This window comes from Sander lucioperca, chromosome 1, assembly GCF_008315115.2.
Source record: "Sander lucioperca isolate FBNREF2018 chromosome 1, SLUC_FBN_1.2, whole genome shotgun sequence".
In the NCBI taxonomy this organism is placed as follows: Eukaryota; Metazoa; Chordata; class Actinopteri; order Perciformes; family Percidae; genus Sander; species Sander lucioperca.
In genome coordinates, this window is record NC_050173.1 from 10,319,509 (window position 1) to 10,342,548 (window position 23,040).

A 23,040-nucleotide genomic window follows, 5' to 3' on the forward strand; every position below is an offset into this window, starting at 1 on the left:
AGTGAATGCTTGTCCTCCCTGAAATAGCCAGTCGTAGGCGGCATAAGAGAAAAAAAGGGAAGAGCTGTGGATGTGAATGTTGCTTAGAAACACGACTGAAGCCATTTGCAGTCATGCATGCCTTTGCAGACCTCTCACCCACACCCCTCACACTTTCTTTCACTTTCTCTTAATTGTAATAAATCACTTTATCAATGTATTGATGCAGTTCTGGAAAGGAAACAATGGAACTGTTGTGCTGTAGCAGTCGTATACTGCTAGACAGTTTTGATTGATGTACCAGTTCTCTTGCACCTCTTGTCACACATTATATAATAAAATGACAGCAATGGGGCATTATTGTTTTGCTGTAGAGAATTACATAATTTAATATCTGATCTGACTGCAAAAGCATGTTTATTCTTTTTAAAAGAATAATTATCTAACACGTTACAACTATATTCTAATTTTGGATGATAATCTCTTCAGTTTTGTGAAATACAGTAAAAAAAAAACTTATTTTTAATTAAAGGAAAGATCCATGGATATACTTAAAAACAAGAAACCTTTAGTGAAGTACAGATTCACTTTTTATGCAGAGGGATCCTGGGTAAAAACAGTGCCCACCTGGTGAATAAAATTAATGGTCATGATTAAGTTATGCAGAAAATGGTTTCACAGGCCAGTATGTTTATCCTCTGAGCCAATAGTCATTCCATTGCTTTTTATAGAAACCCTGAACAACCGTAATAGAAAGAAAATATCTTGGTGGTTCTATTTTAGGCTGTGTCAGTGACAGATTTCTCAGGAATGTTCCCCCCCAAACCCAAAACCAGCCCTTAATTTTTTTTAAACAAAGTAACAGAAACTAATGTTCGTAAATAGCTTTACAATGAAGTAAAGACATTTCCCGATAATGTGTAATGGAATCTGTGCTTTAGTGTCAAATCTTTTCTAAATGCTTTACTTAGGGGATCCACCTCTAGCCCAGTGAACTGACTGCATCAGGCAGCCAAACCTTTACTCAATCAACTACAACATGAGGCCTAAATAAGGTATATAATATGATACAGGCAGTATAAGGGCTAAATGCTGAGCTGGAGGATATGGCCTGATAATAAAAAGCTTGATTGTGTATTTTTCAAATTCATTGATGGTTCACGATTTCTCCACTCAAGCGAGAAAGGCCTCAATATAATTCAAACGCATACAATAGACTTTGTATTAATCATCAACCACACCTACCATTTAACTTCACAACTAGCATTTAATTTTAAATTCTCTTCCACATCATGAATTTGAACACTGCTGAACTGCAGGAAATGTGTAACTAACTATGCACAACGCGTATTGGCCAATGCCGATACACGTAAAAACGCAATTATCGGCCGGCCGATAAAATTGGTCTATCACTACTCGATAGAAGAAAAAAAAAAACACACAAAAGGATATATATATGCTACAAATACACACGGAACTGCTGTGTGATGATTATCACCAAAGCCTGGCTGAACAACACACTCATCCCTGACGGCAGCTAACAGCTATCAGGGCGAGGTAGCTACCGGCAGGAGACAGGGTAGGTGAATTTAAACAATGTCTGAGTCTTGTGTCACATAATGGTCCTGTTCATGTTGCACAGACATTTTAATTGCATTTTGTGTCTGTTAAGAGGCGCAAAGGCACTCTTTAGAACATGCCCCCAAAACTGCCGTTTTAGCTAAGTGAGAGCTCTACACGTAGCTGCAGCAACTCCGTGTTGCTAGCACCGATTTGGCTCGTTTTCTTATCAGAATGTGTCACCAGGTTAAGTTGACTGGCTATCTCAAATGCTGCACTGTGAATGTGCTGTAAGGCTAAGTAGTGTAAAAAACGCCACCTACGCTTAAGGTGCTTATGCATTTCCAACCTTGATATTAAACCGCTATATTGCTGTACAAAAAAGATTAACTGAGAACTGAATATGTGAATGATTTTCTCACAGATTATACAGCAGTGGTAATAACAGTATTTCTTCTGCACCATCCAAATTTTGTGCATGCCAGTACCCAATGTTGCTTTATCAGCAGGTGTGTAGTTATGCAAGGTCAAAGTGAATCAGAGGAATTATCTTAAGTGTGTGTGTGTGTGTGTGTGTGTGTGTGTGTGTGCTAGATATGTGCCTGCATTTGAATGTTGTTTGTCTGTGTCTGCCTAAATGTGTCTTTGGAACATATCGTTGACATTTTGGGATTCATTTGTGGATCATTTGGGCTAATCCTATTGGGCCAGTATAGTGTGTGTGTGTGTGTGTGTGTGTGTGTATGTGTGTGTGTGTGTGTGTGTGTGTGTGTGTGTGTGTGTGTGTCAGTGCCTGTGTGAGCAGTGTATAAGACAAGCAGACGCTATAATCTGGTTTCTGGGAATGGGGTGGTTGGCGATCAGCCACAAAGAGACTTACAGGCATTTTGCTTACTGAACAATCAGCTGTCAGAGATGGTTTTGCTGTGACCTGCACCGATAATGGCATTCTGAGTGTTTGTCTTGTATTCAAAGTAGGCCTTATTTATTGGAATACAAGAAGACCAAGATTTAGCTCAGTTCAGTGTTACTAGGGCTGGATATTGCTTAAAACATTAAAATACTATTGCAAATACCATAGGTACCAAAATGCTTGCATACTTTACGATGTGATACTTTGTAAAAAAATAAAGTTCTCAACCATACCAGTCTAAAGTTGACAAAATTTTGATTTAAATTAGGAACTATCTGTTAACAAGACTATACAAATCTGTACAAACATTTAGATCCAGCTTTGATAACCAGGCCTAAATAGTACTCTGTAATACTGTACATAGATTTAAACAAAGCAAAAATCACTCTTTACTGTGTGTGTGTGTGTGTGTGTGTGTGTGTGTGTGTGTGTGTGGCAAAAATCACTCTTTACTGTGTGTGTGTGTGTGTGTGTGTGTGTGTGTGTGTGTGTGTGTGTGTGTGTGTGTGTGTAAAATCATTCTACAAACATAATAGTTTTTCATGAAACAACCTTAAACGTAGAAAAAACAAGTAATAGTTATCTTTATATAGGGAATCTTAATTAAATCTTGTAGTGTGCGTCGACCCTTTGAGACCACATTAAAGACTCCTGCTTTCCCCGCTGGTTGAGCAGAGCTGCTCTAAATTAGTTAATTTGCTTACACTGTTATCTTACGGTATCTCGGCCCCTTACTACCATCCCCCAAGCACACACTGCTTACTGGCTGTGCTGTTGTGCACACACATACATACACAATCTGTGTTCGTTAATATGTGTGTATTCTATTGTTGACAGTGGTTCTAGTATTAAACCCTCACCCAGCCCTTCATACTGTCACACTACTTAAACCTCCCCCAGCTGCTAGACTAAGCAGGATTACTCGAGGCCTTACACACACACACACACACTTTCACATCCATGTGCAAAGACCGGTATCCACAGCATATGCACTGACACACACACACACACACACACACACACACACACACACACACACACACCCTCCCCTTATCATCCAGTCTCTCTGTACTTAATTAATGTGTGGAATATGCTGTCTTTTCTATCTCAACACAGCTGTGTAATGGCTTGAATTCATCTGAGCTATACGACCAAACTGTACATTACGGGTTGCTGTAATTTTTGACACTTATTAAAATGTATAGAATCTGAATTTAACACTGGAGGGATAACTTCTTATCAGGAGTTGTGGAATGTGTCTACTGTGTTAACTAGAGCATTACTGCAAACAAAATCACATGCTGATCATCTGAAAACATTTCTAAAAAATGTGCACTGCGTGGTTGAAAGCACTAGCCCATAATATTTTCCCTCTTTCTCAGTACATCGAGGAAAAAATCTTACACCCTACTTTTTCCATAAAAGTTTAAACTGCAGTCACAAAATAAAAATCATTATATAGTAATAATGTGGCAGCCTCTCAATTATAGAAGGTTTCTTTTTAACTGAACTGAACCACTTGGATCTGTTTGGTTTGGGTTGGCATGGAATGGTTTGTTCTGGCTAGGTGTAGTGAAACGGTATTAGTTCTGGGAGTGACAGTAAAACCTCGGGACTGCCCAGCATTAATCTGGGAGAGGAGGTGGAGGAAGGGTGTGTGTCTGTGGATGTGTGTTTGTCAGTCAGCAGGTGATAGTACAGCAGTCCAAGGGATAACTATGGCCCTGTTTACACTTACTGGGGTATTTTATCTGTAGACATACAGCATAATCAGAGAAGGAAAATGAAAGGTGATATGGGTTCACCTATCAGTTGGGCTTAATCTTGTCAGGAAGATGAGCGACCCCACCAGCCTTTTCACTTAGTGGTCGACCGATATGGGTTTTTCTCCAAACTTAAATGAACATTTATTTAACACAGTTATTGTCTGCATTGTCTCTGTTTAGTTGTAGGCTATAACTTGCAGCATAGTTTTGAAAATACAAAGAAAAATAACGCTGTTTTCAAAACGTTCCGTAGTTGTGTGAAAAAAGCTTCACAGTTACACTTGCTGTCCCACAACCATCCCACATGACAAATCTGATAAATATTTTACTCGTTGGGAGAAGAAGTCGGGGCTGGGAACATCCATACAATAGTTTTTCAAGCCCTGTAAGCTAGTTTAGCTGTTTAAAGGCCTGCTGTCTGCAGACATTATTTGTTAATTGGCCTTGTGGCATTAATCGACTCGATTAATCATCCGACCGATTAATCAATCTGTCACTAGTCACACACTTTTTAAATATATATTTTAAATAAAAAAACAAAAAAAACAAAGAAAGAAACAAGTACAATACCTTACTTTTAAACAGTTCTGACAAACTATAAAAAAAGAGTTTTCTAACTTTCTATTATTGATTATTAAGAGCAGTCCTTGCCATGAGTACAATATGTCAATCTTGACGTAAACCATAAGCAGAAAGTGTATCATCTTGCCAAATGTTATTTCATCTTCATGGAGCTGGCTTTATAGTCTAGTGATGAAGAGTCCTGTCTCTATGATAGTGTGCTTACAGTAGCCTACTGGTATGCTCGCCACGGTTAGTTAGTTGTTGATTGCACTTGCCACTGTGGTTGTTGTCCTAAAATTTACTAAAATACAGACTTGAACTGGTTTAAATTAGTCCAAGGAAAGGCTGAGGAAAATGGCTTAGAGCCTTTTTAAACATAGATCCAATTAAAGCAGGAACTGCCCATGGGATCTCTTAATTCCTTATCACTTGTGTACATACAGACAGGAAACCTGCTCGTCAGCAAATACATGAAGCACTGAGCATGGTAAAAGCAGGCGGGTGTGATCCTTGTGTCTGTGCATGTGTTTGCATACTCATTTATGTGTGGGTGTGTGTTTGTGCATGGGCTTGTTTGTTGTCTGGTGTGGCTGTGAGGAGATGCAAGGTGCTTGTTTGCTGCGTTAGTACGTAAATGTTTGTGTATTTATGTTTATGAAGATTTGTTTGTGAAGGTACATGTATCAGTCAAGTTCAAATATCTTAAGAAAACTGTGGCTGTACACCCAGTGTAGCATGACTCACTAGACTGTCGACATGGTTCAGAATGACATGTAGATGAAGTAATGGTGTGAGCACCAGAGAGATAGACAAAAGCAGATAGGGTGGATAAGGGGAGTTCAGTTGAAAGGTTGTAGAGAAGAGGGAGGAGTTGTAAAGTATAATAATAAGAGAAGAGAGAAAAAGATAAAGGAATAATGAGGAACAAGAACCGGATAAAGGAGGAGAGATTGGGATTGATGGGGAAGAGAGTGAGCAGGAGAGAAACACTATATGAGCGAGAAGGGTAGGCTGGCTCCCCGCCCTGGTCGGGTTCAGACGGGTTGTTTAGTTTGGCCTGTGTCGAACAACTGGAACAATATTCATGCTAGGAGATGGATGGAGGGAGGGTTAGAATCAGTTCATCTGAAAAAAAAACTGAGAACTTTCCTTCATGAGAGACTTTTGGCATTGCGCTGCTTGATTTGCAGTGTAGGTTCGAGAGCTGTTTATGCTCACAAACGTTTCTGAGATGTGTTTTTAGTTCCATCTATTGTTTTGAGTGGTGGAAGAGTGACAAAGTTTTATGGATACAACTTTAAAGTAGAGACAAACACTGTTTCAGATGTTTCCCAAAATCTTGTCCTTGGAGCTCAACAGAATGACCAGTGAGACAGTGATTTTTTTATTTGACTCTACTTTGACTCTTTGTACACTGACAACTGTGTGCATGAACTACCCTATCCTGCCTGAAATGTGGGATATAGTATATTTTTGCCCTACTCCACTGACTTTATGAGCAGCCCTTGAGCATAATGAGGCTGGTTGCTTTCCAAGTGCAGCAGTGTTTATTTATAGGGCATGAAAGGCTATTTGTGTCAGGAGGAAGTGTTACATGAGGGCTATTTTTTACTGTAGGTCTTCTTGCACCCATAAATGTCCTATGCCGGACTTCTGCATCAATCCTTCAGCTTTATAATAAGTATATTCGATGAAAAGAGCTATGTAATAATTTGTATGCAAAGAGTTCTAGCAGTAAGATCATGTACATATATTAGGCTCATGTCTTTGTGGCAGCCTATAATGCACTAAGCAAAACATATACTTTATATCGTCACAAACCAATTCCTAGAGTCATGGTGGCCTTATAGTATTCCTGTAACTACATAAGTTGTTTATGAGAGGAGCATAAGAAAAGCAGTAAAATGAGAGGTAATTAGAGAGGTCAAATGGAAATGTCGACTAAGTGAAGTGAAGAGAGGGTAAGGAGGGCTGATGGATGACATGATGACAATATAGTTTTCCTTTCTGTAAAGTCTTAGGGCCCTATCTTGCACCCAGCGCAATTGACTTTGTACACCGACGCATGTATCATTCCTATTTTGCACCCGACGCACAGCTGACTTTTCCCTCCACAGACTCACGTCGGTAAATTAGGGAATGAACCTACGCTCCCAGGGTGGTTCAGCAAAAAGAGGAGGCGTGTTCCGGCGCGAACGTTCCCTAGTGCTATTTTGCAGTTTCAGAAAACAATTATGCCACAGACCAGGAAAAACCTAGTCTAAAGTCAGTGGCGCGTTATTCAGATGCTATTTTAAGGGCGCATGCTTGGCTGTAATGTAGAGTGTGAACACCGCGCATACACTTTGCTTCTCTCATCTCATGGACCCAGCAGTTCCCATTTTTGCAAACCATACATAAATACAAGGAAAATATGACCTTGTTTTACACAACATTTCCATGAATCATGGATGTGTTGATGACATAAATGAGGAAATATTAGAGGACTTAAGAAGATGTGATGTTGAACTGCATGTGCCGATGCCACTTAACCCAAATGCCCCAGCAGCAGAACAGGGAGAGGAAAGACAGTAGAGCTGCATCGTCTATAGTGAGGTAATCTCGGTCTAATGTTAGACTACATTGCAAAAATATCACCATGCATTCATAACCTTGTCATTCAGTGAGAGTGATCCCAAAACATCGGAAATTATGTTTTTGTGACATTTCTTTATTTACATTTTGTCAAAAAGAAAAATCTATAGCAAACGTCGGTCTCCTTGGCTGTAAAGCAGAAACAAATATGCTTTTTTGGCATTTGGAGTACGATATCCTCTGCTCCACTGCATTTAGCATTTACTCTCATTATTAATAAATACAGATGAAGGAAAGCTAGAAATAACTAAAATAAGGATTAAAAGTATGTACAATCATAACATTTCCTTTTTTGCATGTTATTTGCAAGCCTATTCACATCTAACAAATTATAACCAATTACACAATGACAGAGCTATGATCTAAAATAAATTGATTGGTAATGATTCCTTTGAAAATGATTTATCATCAGTGTTTCTCGGGCACAGATATTCTCCTTGGCAGTCTCTGATGTTGGCAAAATTGGTTCAAAGAAGCACTCTTGGTTGGCAGACACTGAGTGTTAATATGGGTGTCGTAAGTGTCTCTAAAGGGGAACTCCACCATTTTACACATCAAAGTTTGTTTACAGATCTTAGGGAGTACTACTCTATATGTGAAAAAGTTCTATAAAGGCTACATTAGCTGCTACTTTAATAACACACCCGAATCCCCCACCCAACTGTTGGTGCGTTGTAGGTAATGTGGGCATTATGGACAATATATAGACTGTACCAACATTCACTAGTTTTGAGGGTAACATACACTCACCTTGAAGATTATTAGGAACACCCTACTAATACCATGTTTGACCCCCTTTCGCCTTCAGAACTGCCTTAATTCTTGTGACATTGATTCAACAAGGTGCTGGAAGCATTCTCTAAAAATGTTGGCCCATATTGATAGGATAGCATCTTGCAGTTGATGGAGACTTGTGGGATGCACATCCAGGGCACGAAGCTCCCGTTCCACCACATCCCAAAGATGTTCTATTGGGTTGATATCTGGTGACTGTGGGGGCCATTTTAGTACAGTGAACTCATTGTCATGTTCAAGAAACCAATTTGAAATGATCCGACCTTTGTGACATGGTGCATTATCCTGCTGGAAGTAGCCATCAGAGGATGGGTACATGGTGGTCATAAAGGGATCGATGCCCAATTGGTACTAAGGGGCCTAAAGTGTGCCAAGAAAACATCCCCCACACCATAACACCACCACCAGCCTGCCCAGTGGTAACAAGGCATGACGGATCCATGTTCTCATTCTGTTTACGCCAAATTCTGACTCTACCATCTGAATGTCTCAACAGAAATCAAGACTCATCAGACCAGGCAACATTTTTCCAGTCTTGAAAGGTCCAATTTTGGTGAGCTTTTGCAAATTGTAGCCTCATTTTCCTATTTTTAGTGGAGATGAGTGGTACCCGGTGGGGTCTTCTGCTGGTGTAGCCCATCCACCTCAAGGTTGTGTGTGTTGTGGCTTCACAAATGCTTGGCTGCATACCTCGGTTGTAACGATCAGCTGGAATTAGTCGGCCCATTCTCCTCTGATCTCTAGCATCAACAAGGCATTTTTGCCCACAGGGCTGCCGCATACTGGAAGTTTTTCCTTTTTCAGACCATTCTTTGTAAACCCTAGAAATGGTTGTGCATGAAAATCCCAGTGACTGAGCAGATTGGAAAATACTCAAACCAGCCAGTCTGGCACCAACAACCATGCCACGCTCAAAGTTGCTTAGATCACCTTTCTTTCCCATTCTGACATTCAGTTTGGAGTTCAGGAGATTGTCTAGACCTGGGCGACACCCCTAAATGCATTGAAGCAGCTTCCAAGTGATTGGTTGATTAGATAATTGCATTAACGAAAAATTGAACAGGTGTTCCTAATAATCTTCAAGGTGAGTGTATATTTAGTGGGGAGAGGGTGATTCTAGTCAAATTGCTGTTGATCTAAAACAAAGTTGCCAAAAGAGAAAAATGTTCTCATGATGTAAATTTATTTCATTATCTAAAGGTGCGGTCCAGATTGGGCAGTATTGTGAAATACATGGCAGCATTTCTCATCATGAAAGCAACCATCTGGTCTTTGTTTAACAGTTCTGTCTACTAACTCTCTTATTCTTGGTTTGAGTTTCAGAGTCTAGTAAACGTGTGTGTGTGTGTGTGTGTGTGTGTGTGTGTGTGTGTGTGTTACAGAGGGCAGTAAGCGGTTTCAGCTGTGGCCCGAGAGAAAGGATGTATTGTTTGAGGACATTTGAGCATCTGCTTTGTTGCAGATAAGGGGGGTTTGAAGGTAACAGCCACTGATCAAAGGGCAGAGAGATCTTAGATGTGTCAATCTCTGTCTTTCGTTTCTTTTTGTCCTGTACATTGTTCACTCTTCCATCCTCTCCACGACTTCCTGCCTGTACTGCGCTCCTCTGTCTCTCAAACACTCTCAAACAAAGAATAGTCTTGTAATATGTATAGATGTTGTTCCCCTCTGGAGTTGAGTCTATGTTGCTTGTGTGTCTTACCTCTCATATAACCTACTTTTCTCTCTGCATTTATTTATCCTCATCTTTCATCTCTGCATGTGATCCCACAGACAACATGATTCTCATTTACACAACAGACAAATCTGGTTTTGTGTGTGAATTGGAACAGTGGATGGGGTTGTGTTTTCATGTTCAGTCACCTCTCTGAGAACCTGTGAGAATAAAGGACTTTAATACATTTCTCTGTATTTTCATCCTAATAATCTTGTGCTGCCTTGGTTGTTTTTTCCACTTTCCATTTCCTTTCCATATTTCCTCTCCACGCTTAAGCCTTTAAGTAAGTCAGTCTCTGCATTATCTTTAGAAATGATACTTCCTCACTCAGTCTACTCTGTTTTTCCCCATCTGTTCCCCTTATCTTATCTATTTATGTCAAGTATTTTGTTTTTCTTGCCCAACAAATAGAGGGGCCTAGTTGCTCGTTCTGTCCGTCAAACACTACAGTTCAGAGTAAGATTTCCTTATAACGGCCCAGATCACCATGAAATTTGTTAGGGTCATTTTTCATCCCCAGAGTATGAGTAAGAATGATGTTGGTGCCACCGTCAGGTCAAATTCCCCTTAAACAACATCACAAGGCATCTGGAAAAGTAATTCCTGGATTTCTATGAAATTTGCTGTGGATAGTGCGAAGTCCTGGTTTTACCTTTCACAATTCTTTTTATAATCTTTAGATATCCTGGGAAAGGATTTGCTTCTTTTTTCAGTGCAAGTTCACATAGTGCACAAATGCAGTTCATTCACAAACAATAGAGTAAACTTAAGGTCAAGCTTAACTTTTAAATTAGTTGTATAAGCTGTACCACTTTATATGTGGAAGTAAAGCAGCTGCATTGACATAACCTGTATTCTGCCCTGGGGAAGGCACACTGGACTACCCAGAAAATCAAAAAGAAGCAAACACTTTTTTATCTGTAGATCAACAAACATATTATTTTGTCTGTTTTGGAGGGAAATACTAAAGGTTTTCTAACGTAAATGTTTTTCAGTTAAACTCCACCGGCTCTTAGCGGCTGAACTCTACAAACATACAGAATGTGATGTAGGAATTAGTTTCCCGATCTTAGTTTGTTTTTCCTTCAGAGGACTGAGGAAGTTTAGAGAAGCAGAAAAAACACTGAGCAGAAATGTTTATGCAAAAACCATTAGGTTAACAAACAGTCACACACACACACACACACTTGATCACATCTGATTTCTTTGTAATTTATTCTGAAACTGTAGTAATGACTGGATGTTTGATGTTGTGAGTCTATAATTTTACTTCACAAATAGAAATACATTAACAAATGTGAGACATGTGAGGAGAGGTGGGGACACAAAGACAATGACTCATTAAACTTAAACATTACTAAACTGTAAAGCAACACAGAACATAAATACAAATTCTGATATATACTCCTCTCTCTGTTTCCTTTAGTCTCTCAGCATGTCTCGACCAATTAATTAATTGCATTTCTTTTCCTCACCTCTTTAGCTTTCTTGCTCCTTGTTCTCTTGTCCTTGCAGCCAGCCTCAGGCCTGGATAAACAGGAAACACTTAGTGTTATCAGCCGACTCTTTGTGTGTCTTAATGAGACAGACTAAAGACAGAGAGAGAACACACACACTACCGTCCACACCCTGATCCCACTGTAAACACACTCACGGAACAGAAAGAGAGGGAGAACCTGAAAGAGAAGCAGGCGGACAGACAGAGAGAGTCCGGAGAGGACTGGGGCAGTCGGGGAAACAGAACTGAAAGCAGCAGAGGAAGTGAGATCCTTTTCACTTCCTGGTGGTACACACAGAACAACGGTGGTCTTACTGGTTTATAATCACAGGATTAGTGACCCATGACTTATTGCTTGTGCAAACCAATGTGGGCTAAACCCATGCTGTCCAGTGCAAGCCAATGTAGGCTAAGCCAACATTGTTCAATACAATCATCCTTTAGAGTTCATGTGTTGTACACTGGTTTAGATGTTTTTCAATGTGTGGTGTTTGCACAGTATGTGACATGCGCTTTGCTGTGTTATGTCCACAATATACATCATGAGGGGTAGGGCTGCAACTAATGATTGTTTTCATGAAAGGGGCTAGAATCAATATTATATCAACACAGTATCATATGACAATGTGAAAAAGGTCGCCTATATTGATTATATATATTGATATATTGATGAACCTACAGAGAATTATCACCTGCATCTGCAGCTACTCTGCTTTACGGCTCTTTAGCTCTCTCACGGCGTCGTTTTTGGCCGCAGCAGGCAGCTGTTTTTAGCAAAAAACAAAGCCCACTGTACACTACCTGCTCAGGAGCAAACTGCAGACAGACAGTTAGAGACTAGCTGATGAACATAGTGGAGCATTTAGCAGTTAAAGAGCCAGATATTTTCCTCAGGAGTTGGTAGATACCAAGACCAGCTAAAGGAGAGTGAATATTGAACTTACATTCGATTCAGAAACACGACTCAAAATGAATGCTAATTTTGCTGCTAAGTGTTTAATCAGACAATTTGTTTCACTTTTATGTGACTCATCGTTTGTCCAGTCAAAAGTCCAACACCCACAGATATGCCTATCATTGCTTTTTAGGGAGCCTATTGTAACATCTGGCCAGGGACTGCAGATGAAAACTAGCCTTTTGGCTAATTCTGGCATATTTACAGAAATATGTATTAATATGCACTATCCCTGTAAAATAAAAATAAAATAAATATTCAATATACAATCACACAACACAACAAAAGTCAGCATATCCTCAAATCTGGGAAACTGGAACATTAGTGTTTGGCTTTTTTGCTTGAGAAATGAATGACTAATAGATTATCAAAATAGTTGCTGAACAATTTCCTGTGACTTATTGTTTCAGCTGTTTCAGTTTAGGGGTAATTCTGATAACAGGGGCCACAGCTGGCCTGATATTGTGTTTTGGGTGTTTTTTTGGCCAATGATAGTAGGCTATAAAAAATGAATCAAAGGTATCTCCTGAATATAACCTTTGTCAGCGTGTTTTTAAGTTTTTAGTTCAGAACTAGTTCTTGAAATCTAACCCTATCATCTACTTTTCCCCACATCTGTTTTCCCATCACAAAATAAAAAACTTTTTAGGGGCTTTTATACCAGCCTACTTCTCATCTCTTGTTGTTGAGTGCTCATATGCATACCATACAAAAAAAGCACCACATATTGTCATTTACTTTAAGGACATGAAGATATTTTTCTATTGGTGCATTGTTTGCTCTTTCTGAACAGGCAATTGTTTATGCATTATGCCCCTTTTCAGTTAAGAAAACTCCACACTTTCTTCAATCACTTTTTGTTGGAGCTGAGACCTGTGCTGATTTTGCACCATCTTTGCCAGCACTGATTATTTCATCAGCCTCCTGCAATGACACTATTTGTGTATGCAGCCGAAACTGGAGCAGCGCATTCCGCTCCTCTAAACCCGTCTATTACAATGTACTGTAGTCTAATGCTATCGGTGTCATGCTGCTTTGTCGTGACGGCCCGTCGTTTTTTGTTCAGCCTATTAAAATCACAGAGGCCATTGGGCGTGATTGTGCGATACAGTACATCAGTGTTTCCCTTGTAATTTTTTCTATTAGTGCTGGTCGGTAGGGGGCATTTGTGTCGGTAGGGGTTCAAAGTCCATTCCAGTTTTTCTCCCACATGCAGTTCTTGTTAATGAGACCACGATAGGAGCATTTACTACAAATATCAACTATAAACTTGTCAGTTTTTGGATAGAGGTGGGTTTTAACAGTAATATAGTGTTCAACAATCAAAATAAGAGCTACCCACAAACTATTTACTTTGACCAAAAAAAGTCTTGGATATTTGTAGGGCTGCAATGAGCCGATTAGACAATGGATTGACAGAAAATGTGTTCAAGCGTGACCAATGTGATGCTTCAGTGTACAAAGAGAAAGTCCTGCTCAATGTGAAACAAGTGAAATTAATTATGAACAGTCATATAACCCCCTTTTTTTTCTTTACATATTTCTGTTTGATAGAGAAGGGGAGTGTTGACTACTCTGTAGACACAGTGGAGGTTCAGATAAGGTAAAACCGTTGGTAGGGTCATACTTTTAGAGTGAAACTTGTGCCTCTAAGGCAGTTGTTAGAAGACAGAGTAGTGGGCCTTTCTTTTTCTTTGCCCTAAAAGTTTCTTGATTCAAAGCAACTGACAACCAACCACAGCATGAACAAATCTTTACTGAAGCGAGTATACAGATAACTGGCTATCCAGTGTTTTGAATGATAGCAGAAAGCCCTGAACCAAGAAAATATAAAGTACCCAGATCCCTGGACCTTAGTTTTAAAACGTTGCACTAGCTCATACCTTTTTTCTGGTTTTCCGTCTCCGTAAAACCACACTCTAACTTAGTAATTGCCAGGTTACTCCTCTTACTGCCCTCTTAGGTTGGACAGGGTTGTGTGGTTAACCATCTTTCATGGCAACTCTGCTAAGTCTCCTTTGGATTTTTCTGTAAATCTTGGGTGGGTACATCTTCAAGGATAAACATTGATAGTAGTTTCATTACATTGTGTATTTAAAAGCCTGTATCTTCTGACTGTGAGAAATTTTACCAGCATACTTCTGTAGGCTACTTAAAAAGAATACTTTTCCATCCAGGCATTCTACCAGTAATTTGTGCCATTTGTGACACGCTCCTTCTTAAGCAACTCTGAAAATCATTTCATACCAGGAGTTAAATATTTGCTGCTTGAGTGGAAACCAGGAACCGGGATGTCCGATATCCTAAGATCTAATTCATGTCCTACTGTACGCCAGTGTCTAGAAAACTTCCCTGAGAAAAGAATATTCAACAGACCTTAGAAAACACAGCCTGTCAACACAGTCTGGTTTGATCAGATGGGTCACAGGGAAGCTGGAACCAACCACACCATGCACTAGGGAACAAAAGCAATGGGTAAGTGCCCAGTCACACCCACAAGTAATGTAGAGTTTACTTTCAGGGTTAGATATAGAAAATAAGGTTTAGATCCATATATTTCAGTCAGCTCAGTTGGCAGATCTTTCATGCAAATATCAATAAGAGTGTCAATACCAAGAGTAGTAGCAGTAGTAGCAGCCTGAATGAAGTCCCATTAAGTGACACTTCACCATCTGCAAGAGGTGACTGCTGCTGTGATTCAATCTGTCATGTATAGGAGGGGGTCGTTTTGCTGCTGTTTCCGGATTACAAAAGGCACTCAATTACACCAGCAAGTTCCACCCTTCCTGATGTCCACAAAACATGATAAGTAGAGTACTGGGTACTGTGTTGAATAATATAAACAAACCACTCTCCAAGTTCCTTTTACACTCTCTTTGAAGATTTTGGTGAAACTCAGGCATCTTTTTCTTTTCAGGTCTTCTACCATCTCTTAAGTGTACCTATTTTTAGTATTTGATTGCTTCAGTGCCCTGCATGCTGCACATGACTGGCTGTATGAAAAAATCATGAGATTTTCAGACCAGCATACTGCGAGGCAAATCCAGCTCTGTGTAAACAAGGAATCCTAAACTACACATATGGGATATGTCCTTTTTATAGCTTTAGTTATCTCCGGCTGTGTCATGTTTCACTGTCCATCAATCATAGAACAGACAGCACATTCTCTGACTTCTCTGTTCCACTTTCACTCCCCCCCCACAGTACCTTAGTGAATGTTTTGCTCAGGGTTTGCCCTAAGAAATAGTTGAGCAGAGGCAGCCATTCAGGTCCTTATGCAGCTCGTCTAATGATCAATTCAGTTAGTAGATGATAGCCTAAACATTTGCCACACTCATTATAATTATAGCATTCCCTGTGTGAAATAACTCCTCTACTCTTTTTTCCTGAAGATTAGGTTTTATTTTATAAAAATGTATTGGTTTTTTTAATGTGTGTTTGCAGAGGTGGTCAACAGGTGACATGAGCCACCAAATGTATAACTCAATCCTGGAAATCAGAGCAAAATTGAATGAACCCTATTGATGCATGACCACATTTGCGTGTTGTTGTTTTTTAGATTTTTTAATTTGAATTTTTTTAATTAAAGTACGGTGGCTGAGAGTCAACGCACTGCGACTTAAAGGTGCCCTGTGACATTTTCTTAAACAAAACAAACTAAAGTTATGCTTACATTTAGTGTTTCTCACTATAATGCATTTTCCTTGAGCCATAACAAACATGCTGAATGTATATTCTTCCTATATAGCGGCGGCATGAATGCACATGTGCGTGGGTCCTCGTGCGTGTGCATGATACAAACAAAACTGATACTCACTAGTGAACACGTTGCTCCATAGCGCTACTAGTGGTCAAAAACTCCACTGGGTACCTTTTTAAGAAAAACGCAAGCAAAAAGACAAAACATGAGCAAATATACAGAAATGCTGCAAGCAAACACAACTTATGAGGGATACAGATGAACATGCTAGTGATAAGTGAAGGGCTAATACTACTAGGTGTATTGCCAGTATTTTTAATAATACAGGAATTGTGCATCTGTTTTTTTATGATGACGTTGCTGAAATTCTTATGACTTTGTGTTATAAAGGAAGGTTTTCCCTGATCCTGCATTTATTTTGTTGTAACTCTAAACTGGTCTTGGATATTTTTGGAAATACTTGAAGTATGCCCATCACTGCTCATCACAGACATGGAAGGGCACCTGGTAGATTCATATATCTTTTTCACACATCTCAGTGCTCAGCTGATATCCAATCTGTTATTTCCAGTCTGTCAGAGAACTTTCTCATCTTACACTGCCTCCTAAATACTATCTCAGCTCTTGCAACATTTAGTGCTTTGGAGCCTGCATCACAAAGAGTGTGTGGGGGTTTACAACAATTTTCCAGAGCTCTTGGCCAGTGAAGCGAGAATATTTCTCCGCTCTCAGTCATCTTAGACTTTGTTTTCAGTTTACAAAGCACCAACAATTTAGTATTTTTATTTTCCTCAGAGGTCCACATTAATGACTCTGTGGATCTGGCTGCAGAGCTCAGTGGTCATCCTAGCTGTTTCAGTGACAGAAGGGATTTTTATAGCCCAGCAATTTTCCGCCAGCTGTGCAAAATGTATTGCAGTGATTGCATTTGCGTGTTTGCCACGGAGGCTATTTACACCATGTATTGCTATGTTGGCTTTTTGCTCTCTCAAAATAGGCTACAGTTTGCCACCTCAAGTATTTCTGGAGTCAGAGAGTTCATCCCTTATCACGTGTAGGTCAGTAGGCTATCGGGTCAAATCTAATACTGTGCTGTATCCTAATATGCACAGACGGTTTAAGGGAGAGCTGACTAATGAACTTGTGCTGCCAACTTGTTTGGGGTGCACAGGTTCAGTTCTGCCCCTCACTCTGTTATCAAGTTAAGGAAACCTTAATTTACAGCAATTTCTTTAAACACATTTTCTAATGTCTTTAATATGATATGTTCTCCTTCAAATAAGCAGCTAATTCTTTCTTAGTTTCATATTCCTGATTTTGGTTGATTAGGTTGTGGGTCCATCGTCCTTTTTATATGGTTAATATAAATGTGTTTTCATAATGTAAGTTTTGTTTTTCGCCAGAGGTAAATGCTGTTGTGGACAGCTCTTAAAGTGCCCATATTATGAAAAAAAATCACTTTTTCTGGGATTTGGGGTGTTATGTTGTGTCTCTGGTGCTTCCACACACATACAAACTTTGAAAAAAATCCATCCATGCTGTTTAGAGTGAGATACGGTTTCTGAATGTGTCCTGCCTTCAGTCTCTGGGTGAGCTGTTCAAAATCGGCACAGCTTGTGACGTCACAAGCCGAAACGAGCAGGCTAACCGCAACCATTAGCTCGTAGCGTTAGCGTTAGCATGCTAACACTAATGCTAACGCTAGCATGCTACCTCGTTCTCAATAGCAAAGCACTGCTACAACACACACAAGTTCACCATAATCTACAAAAGAACTACTTACATGTGCGCCCTCATTTAGAAGTCTCCCAGCTACTCCTGCCTTGTAACTGACCAAAGTTGTAGAAACAGCCTTTCTTTTACTGTCTATGGAGCTAGCTAGCTGACATGATCTACATCTGAGCTACTGGGCATGTGCAGTGTAATCAAAGATAGTACAGAAGAAGAAGAAGAAGAAAAGAGGTCTCACTCTGTAGCTAAAACAGAGACCAGCTGAAAAGAGGAGCTGCAGCAGTGAGAGAGAGCACTGCAGTACAACAAAAATATGGTGTTTTTTGAAAATTAAACCATGTAAACCTATTCTGGTACAACCTTAAAATACAATTATGAACCTGAAAATGAGCATAATATGGCTGCTTTAAAGCTTACATGATGTATTTTGTGCCATCAGACTGCAGTGAGTGCACCAAGAAAGACTGTGTATGAGATCATACTTAAAGCTTTCAAATAGCTGACATCTCTCTATCTGAACAGCCTGTCATTGATACAAATGTGGGGCCATTTGGTTTGTGTGTGTGTGTGTGTCCACATTAGATGTTGCTTAGGGGTGTGTGTGTGTGTGTGTGTGTGTGTGTGTGTGTGTGTGTGTGTGTTTTCTCACATATGGAGACAAATGTTTTGTGTGTGCCAGCAGAGCCAAAATAAACACTCTCCCTCTGAGAAGCATTACTCATATTAAGGGCATCTCGGCCATTTTGGCTGCAGAGTAAGATTTGCTAATGTGTCTGTAAATGTCTAATGATGCACGTCCTTATTGATAAGGTATACATTATTATTAGAGATAAAGTTAATGACTGATATAACATACTTTCTTAGAATTAAAACCATGGATACATACATCATATTTATTCCCGCAAAGTATGTTACATGTCTTGATGATGGTGATACTAATGGCTTGGTTTTGTCTTTGTCTCAATCATCCCATTTAGGTCAATGAGTGGAACAAAAACGATGAACGCCTGCTTGCTGCGGTGGAGCATGGCGAGGTGGACAAGGTGGCCTCGCTTCTTGCGAAAAAAGGTGCCAGCGCTGTAAAGCTGGACAATGAGGGCAAATCGGCGTAAGCATTCCTACTATTACAGTGTTCCCCCAAAATTGTTCAATCAAGAAAGACACTTTGAATCAGATCTGCTGCACTGACAAGGCTGCAAACCAAAAACCTAAGTAGAATACAATGTGCAAATCTCCAGTTTGCAGCCTGGTTTAGTAATATCTGACAAGTAAATACAAGTGCAGCTATTCAATCGCTAGTCGGGGACTTAGCTCACAAAGGTGTGATAAGAAATAGCATGGTTTTGATAAATAAAAGTGGGTCTATTAAATTTCAGGTAAACATTATCCCATGGATGTGATTTTTGTGTTTTCCTTTTAGTTTTAGCATGACTTATATACAGCTAGAGCATATGCTCAAACTCTCAAGTCTTGGGCTTATGAAACTACATTCACGCTCCACAACACTATGTTAAAAATGAATGACCACTCTAAAAATACAGCTGTTTTTCTTAGTTACTGAAAGGTTGGCATTTTCAACCATTCATTCAGAGTTTTTGAGAGCAGGTTCATTTATGCAGAGGCGGTGAAGCTCGTTGCCTCACCAGTTGAGATTGTTGAAAACACAGGCTCAGGGTTAATATTTGACCTTTTTTCTGAAACACAACACCCACTGACCTCAATGTGTTGAGCAGCTCACGCAGAGCCAGAAACATCAAAACACAGGAACAAATGCAAGGAGAAACGAATGTGGATTCTCACATGCTAAAACAAACACAGGCTTTTTTATTCCATCAGTAGTTCACATCCTTGACCTTTTCTCTGTGTGCGAATAGAACGCAGTAACACGCATACAGATGCATAGTCACAGCCTTTGTAAATCATGATGAATGTGGTGGTTTGGGATCTCAACACTCCAATGTTTTCAGGACGTACAAAGGAGGAGTCTACAGTATCTCTATGGTGATAAAACCTGATTGAAAGGCATGTGGGCATAGTTGTGCAAGTGTGTTACAGTGTGTGAATGTGTATCCTACACACACACACACACACACACACACACACACACACACACACACCAAGGGAATGCTGGGCGTGTGTAGTGATTCTTTCATTCTGCTCACTGAGCTGGAAAGGGGATGTATTGATTGCCTACTCCACACATACGCACAGACAGACATGAAAGTGTTAAGAATTAAAAGTTGTGGTTTTACAGTGGGTTATCTGCTGTATGCCAAAGAATTAAAAGTTGTGGTTTTACTGTGGGCTATCTGCTGTATGCCAATGTAGATGCATTATTTTGAAAATTAGCTGTTTTCAAGGAAGTTCAAGTTCTCCTGTTCCCCTGCCCAAATATGTAAAATAGCTGTCCTACAAACATCTCTGCTGTTGGGATTATATAACTACTGACAATTGCTGCGTTTCTAATTTGTTCATTGCTTTGGGTTTGTGTACAGTCTTCATGTGGCAGCTGCACGTGGACAGACAGACTGCCTATCTGTCATACTGGCCCATGGAGCTGACCTGTCATTCACTGATACTGCAGGTATGTACTGTACTTAAATACAGTAGTGATAGAACAAATCAGGATTGTTTAGAATCTGTATTTCTGCATAAGTGGTCTTTTTTCCCTCAAATAAATCCTGTAAATAGAATGTATAATGTATACACGTATACATATGTACAGTATATGTCCACATACTTTCTAGTGCCACTTCTAAAATGCTTTCTTGTGGTCGTTTTCTTTTTCATTTTATTTAATTTGTCACAGAATTCTTTGGTCTAATGAAGATCTTAACTAAGGCCTTTTTTAATTAATGTTCAGGTTTCAATCCGTTACATCTGGCTGCTAAAAACAATCACTTCGAATGCTGCAAAAAGCTCATTCAGGTAAGTGAAGGAGGCTTTGATAATTAACAAATTATTTGTATTTCTAAAATTGCTTCATCATATTTAATTCCCTGCAAATAATATGACAATTTGCTCCAATCTATGAAGCCATGCTTTTACACACAATATGGTCCCACAGTGATACGATAATACTACTTTTTTTTGTATTGGTTTAATACAATGGCTGTACAGTATTTTAGGTTCAGTTACATTTTTTAAGATGTGTTGTACAACAAAAAAGTGTAAGAAATGAGCTAAGAATGTTTTAAAGGCAAAGCATCAGTTCACCCAGCAGGACTTCTTCTTTGGCGCATTACTTGGTGTAGCCAATAAGGAATGTGTGAATGCAAGAGCATGAACCGTATGAAAACCTACACTCTGACTAGTCTCGCTATTCTGTTAAGGTGTCTGAAACCAGACAGTTTCACTGCTTCATTACTTCAGTCTGCTGATTGTGTGTGCACATGTGCGCAGATCAGCAGAAGGAGACACACACTGTCACACACTCTTCCTGCTCTGATCTCCTGACTGAAACTATCCCATGACAGTCTGCAGCATCTCAGCAACACACATCTGCCTTTCAAACATCCATACAAGCCTGCTGGTACACATAGCAACAATTTTAAAGCTCTAAACACCTTTTTGCCATTTTGCCCCAAACTGCTTGTACTGTTACATTCTGACACAACTGTGTTTTCACTTGACATGAAGTTGCACCAAATAATGGCAGTTTTTGCCAGAATTGCGTTAGTGGTTAACTGTTTGATCATTGTTTACTACTAGCAACAAATAATGCTATTATTCCTAAAATTCCTAAAATTTGTAGCAGGTCAACTATGAGGAGAAAAGAACAAAAACATGTAAATGCAGTAATATATTGTTTTTAGAGGTGCAACGATGAATCGATTGATCGATTAGTTGTCAACTATTAAATTAATCGCCAACTATTTTGATAATCAATTAATCGTTTGAGTAATTTCTTTATAAAAAAAAATAAGATTTCTCTGATTCCAGCTTGTTAAATGTGAATATCTTCTAGTTTCTTCTCTCCTTTGTGACAGTAAACTGAATATCTTTGAGTTTTGGACAAAACAAGACATTTGAGGACGTCATCTTAGGCTTTGGGAAACACTGATCCACATTTTTCACCATGTTTTGACATTTTTATAGATCAAACAACTAATCAATTAATCGAGAAAATAATCGACAGATTAATCGACTATGAAAATAAACGTTAGTTGCAGCCCTAATTGTTTTCTGCAAATGTTTGTATTTCCAGTGCGTTTCAGTTAAACATTTCATCTATATAAAGCGCCAGTAGTAAACTAACGTTATACTCTGATACTCTGCACCAGCATTAAATGCAGCCACAATGCATTTTGTGTTTTCAAAATTATTTGGAGACATTTCACGTTCTCTGAAAAATGTAAAAAGTAATTCAGGGAAATGTAAGAATTCACCAGACAGACACGGAAGGTTGGAGGAGTGGAGACTAAATGTAATCACAGCAGTTCATCACATAACAAGCATTGAAATGTATTCCATATACTGACACAACAAAGTATAGGTATTTAACAAGGGAGCATTCCTTTTATATTCATTCATAATTCATTGATTTGCACATCTATTATGTTTCTGTTTCCCCTGCAGAGTAAATGTCCTATTGATGCTGTAGACAGCTCAGGAAAGGCTGCTCTCCATCATGCTGGTAAGTGTCTCACAGTCCTAGAGTTAATTGATCAAAAGTGCTTTTATCCAAGACTAGTCTGCTTAGACAAGGACGTGGGAAAATTTCTTGTTAGATTAAGTTTAAGCTCTGAGTTTATTTGGATGAAATCCTCTACCATATTTGGAATTGAGATTAAATGTGATTTCAGCTAGTTTGTTTCCATCAAAAGTTCCCATAATACTCTTGCAGGTTTTTATTCAAACCAAACACTGTGTGAGAGTGATGGGGAGATTCTCACAGACCTCATCATTATTTCATGAAGCTGCCATTAGATATCTCTAAAAATAATGTTTTTCAACATTGTCTGCCTTCAGAGAGTATGGCTTATCTCTTTTGAGCTTTTTTTCAGTTTATGTTACAATGCTGATGTTAGTTGACATGCATTGTTTAGATAAATTATTGGAGGTGTTATGTTTTTTATGAAAAAGGAAAGTAGACTGTCTAATCATTTTAAACACATTTTAAATTAATTTGGTCTTTTGGAAATCAGAGGAGATGAAGCACATACATTCCTCGCTCATTTTGATCTTAGATAACTGATGTAGACACACTGCTGTTTTCTTGTCATGAC

The 23,040-nt window shown here is 39.2% G+C and overlaps 1 protein-coding gene across 2 annotated transcripts in view; it reads left to right on the forward strand.

The window, feature by feature from the left end:
* Positions 1 to 23,040, forward strand: part of rai14 (retinoic acid induced 14) — a 43,547-nt gene that overhangs the window by 3,286 nt on the left and 17,221 nt on the right. For both annotated transcript variants that reach the window (XM_031277852.2, XM_031277850.2), the window contains exons 3-6: positions 18,790 to 18,920; positions 20,308 to 20,396; positions 20,676 to 20,740; positions 22,391 to 22,448. In XM_031277852.2, the coding sequence (XP_031133712.1) occupies positions 18,790 to 18,920; positions 20,308 to 20,396; positions 20,676 to 20,740; positions 22,391 to 22,448 (343 nt within the window). The remainder of the gene's footprint in view (positions 1 to 18,789; positions 18,921 to 20,307; positions 20,397 to 20,675; positions 20,741 to 22,390; positions 22,449 to 23,040) is intronic.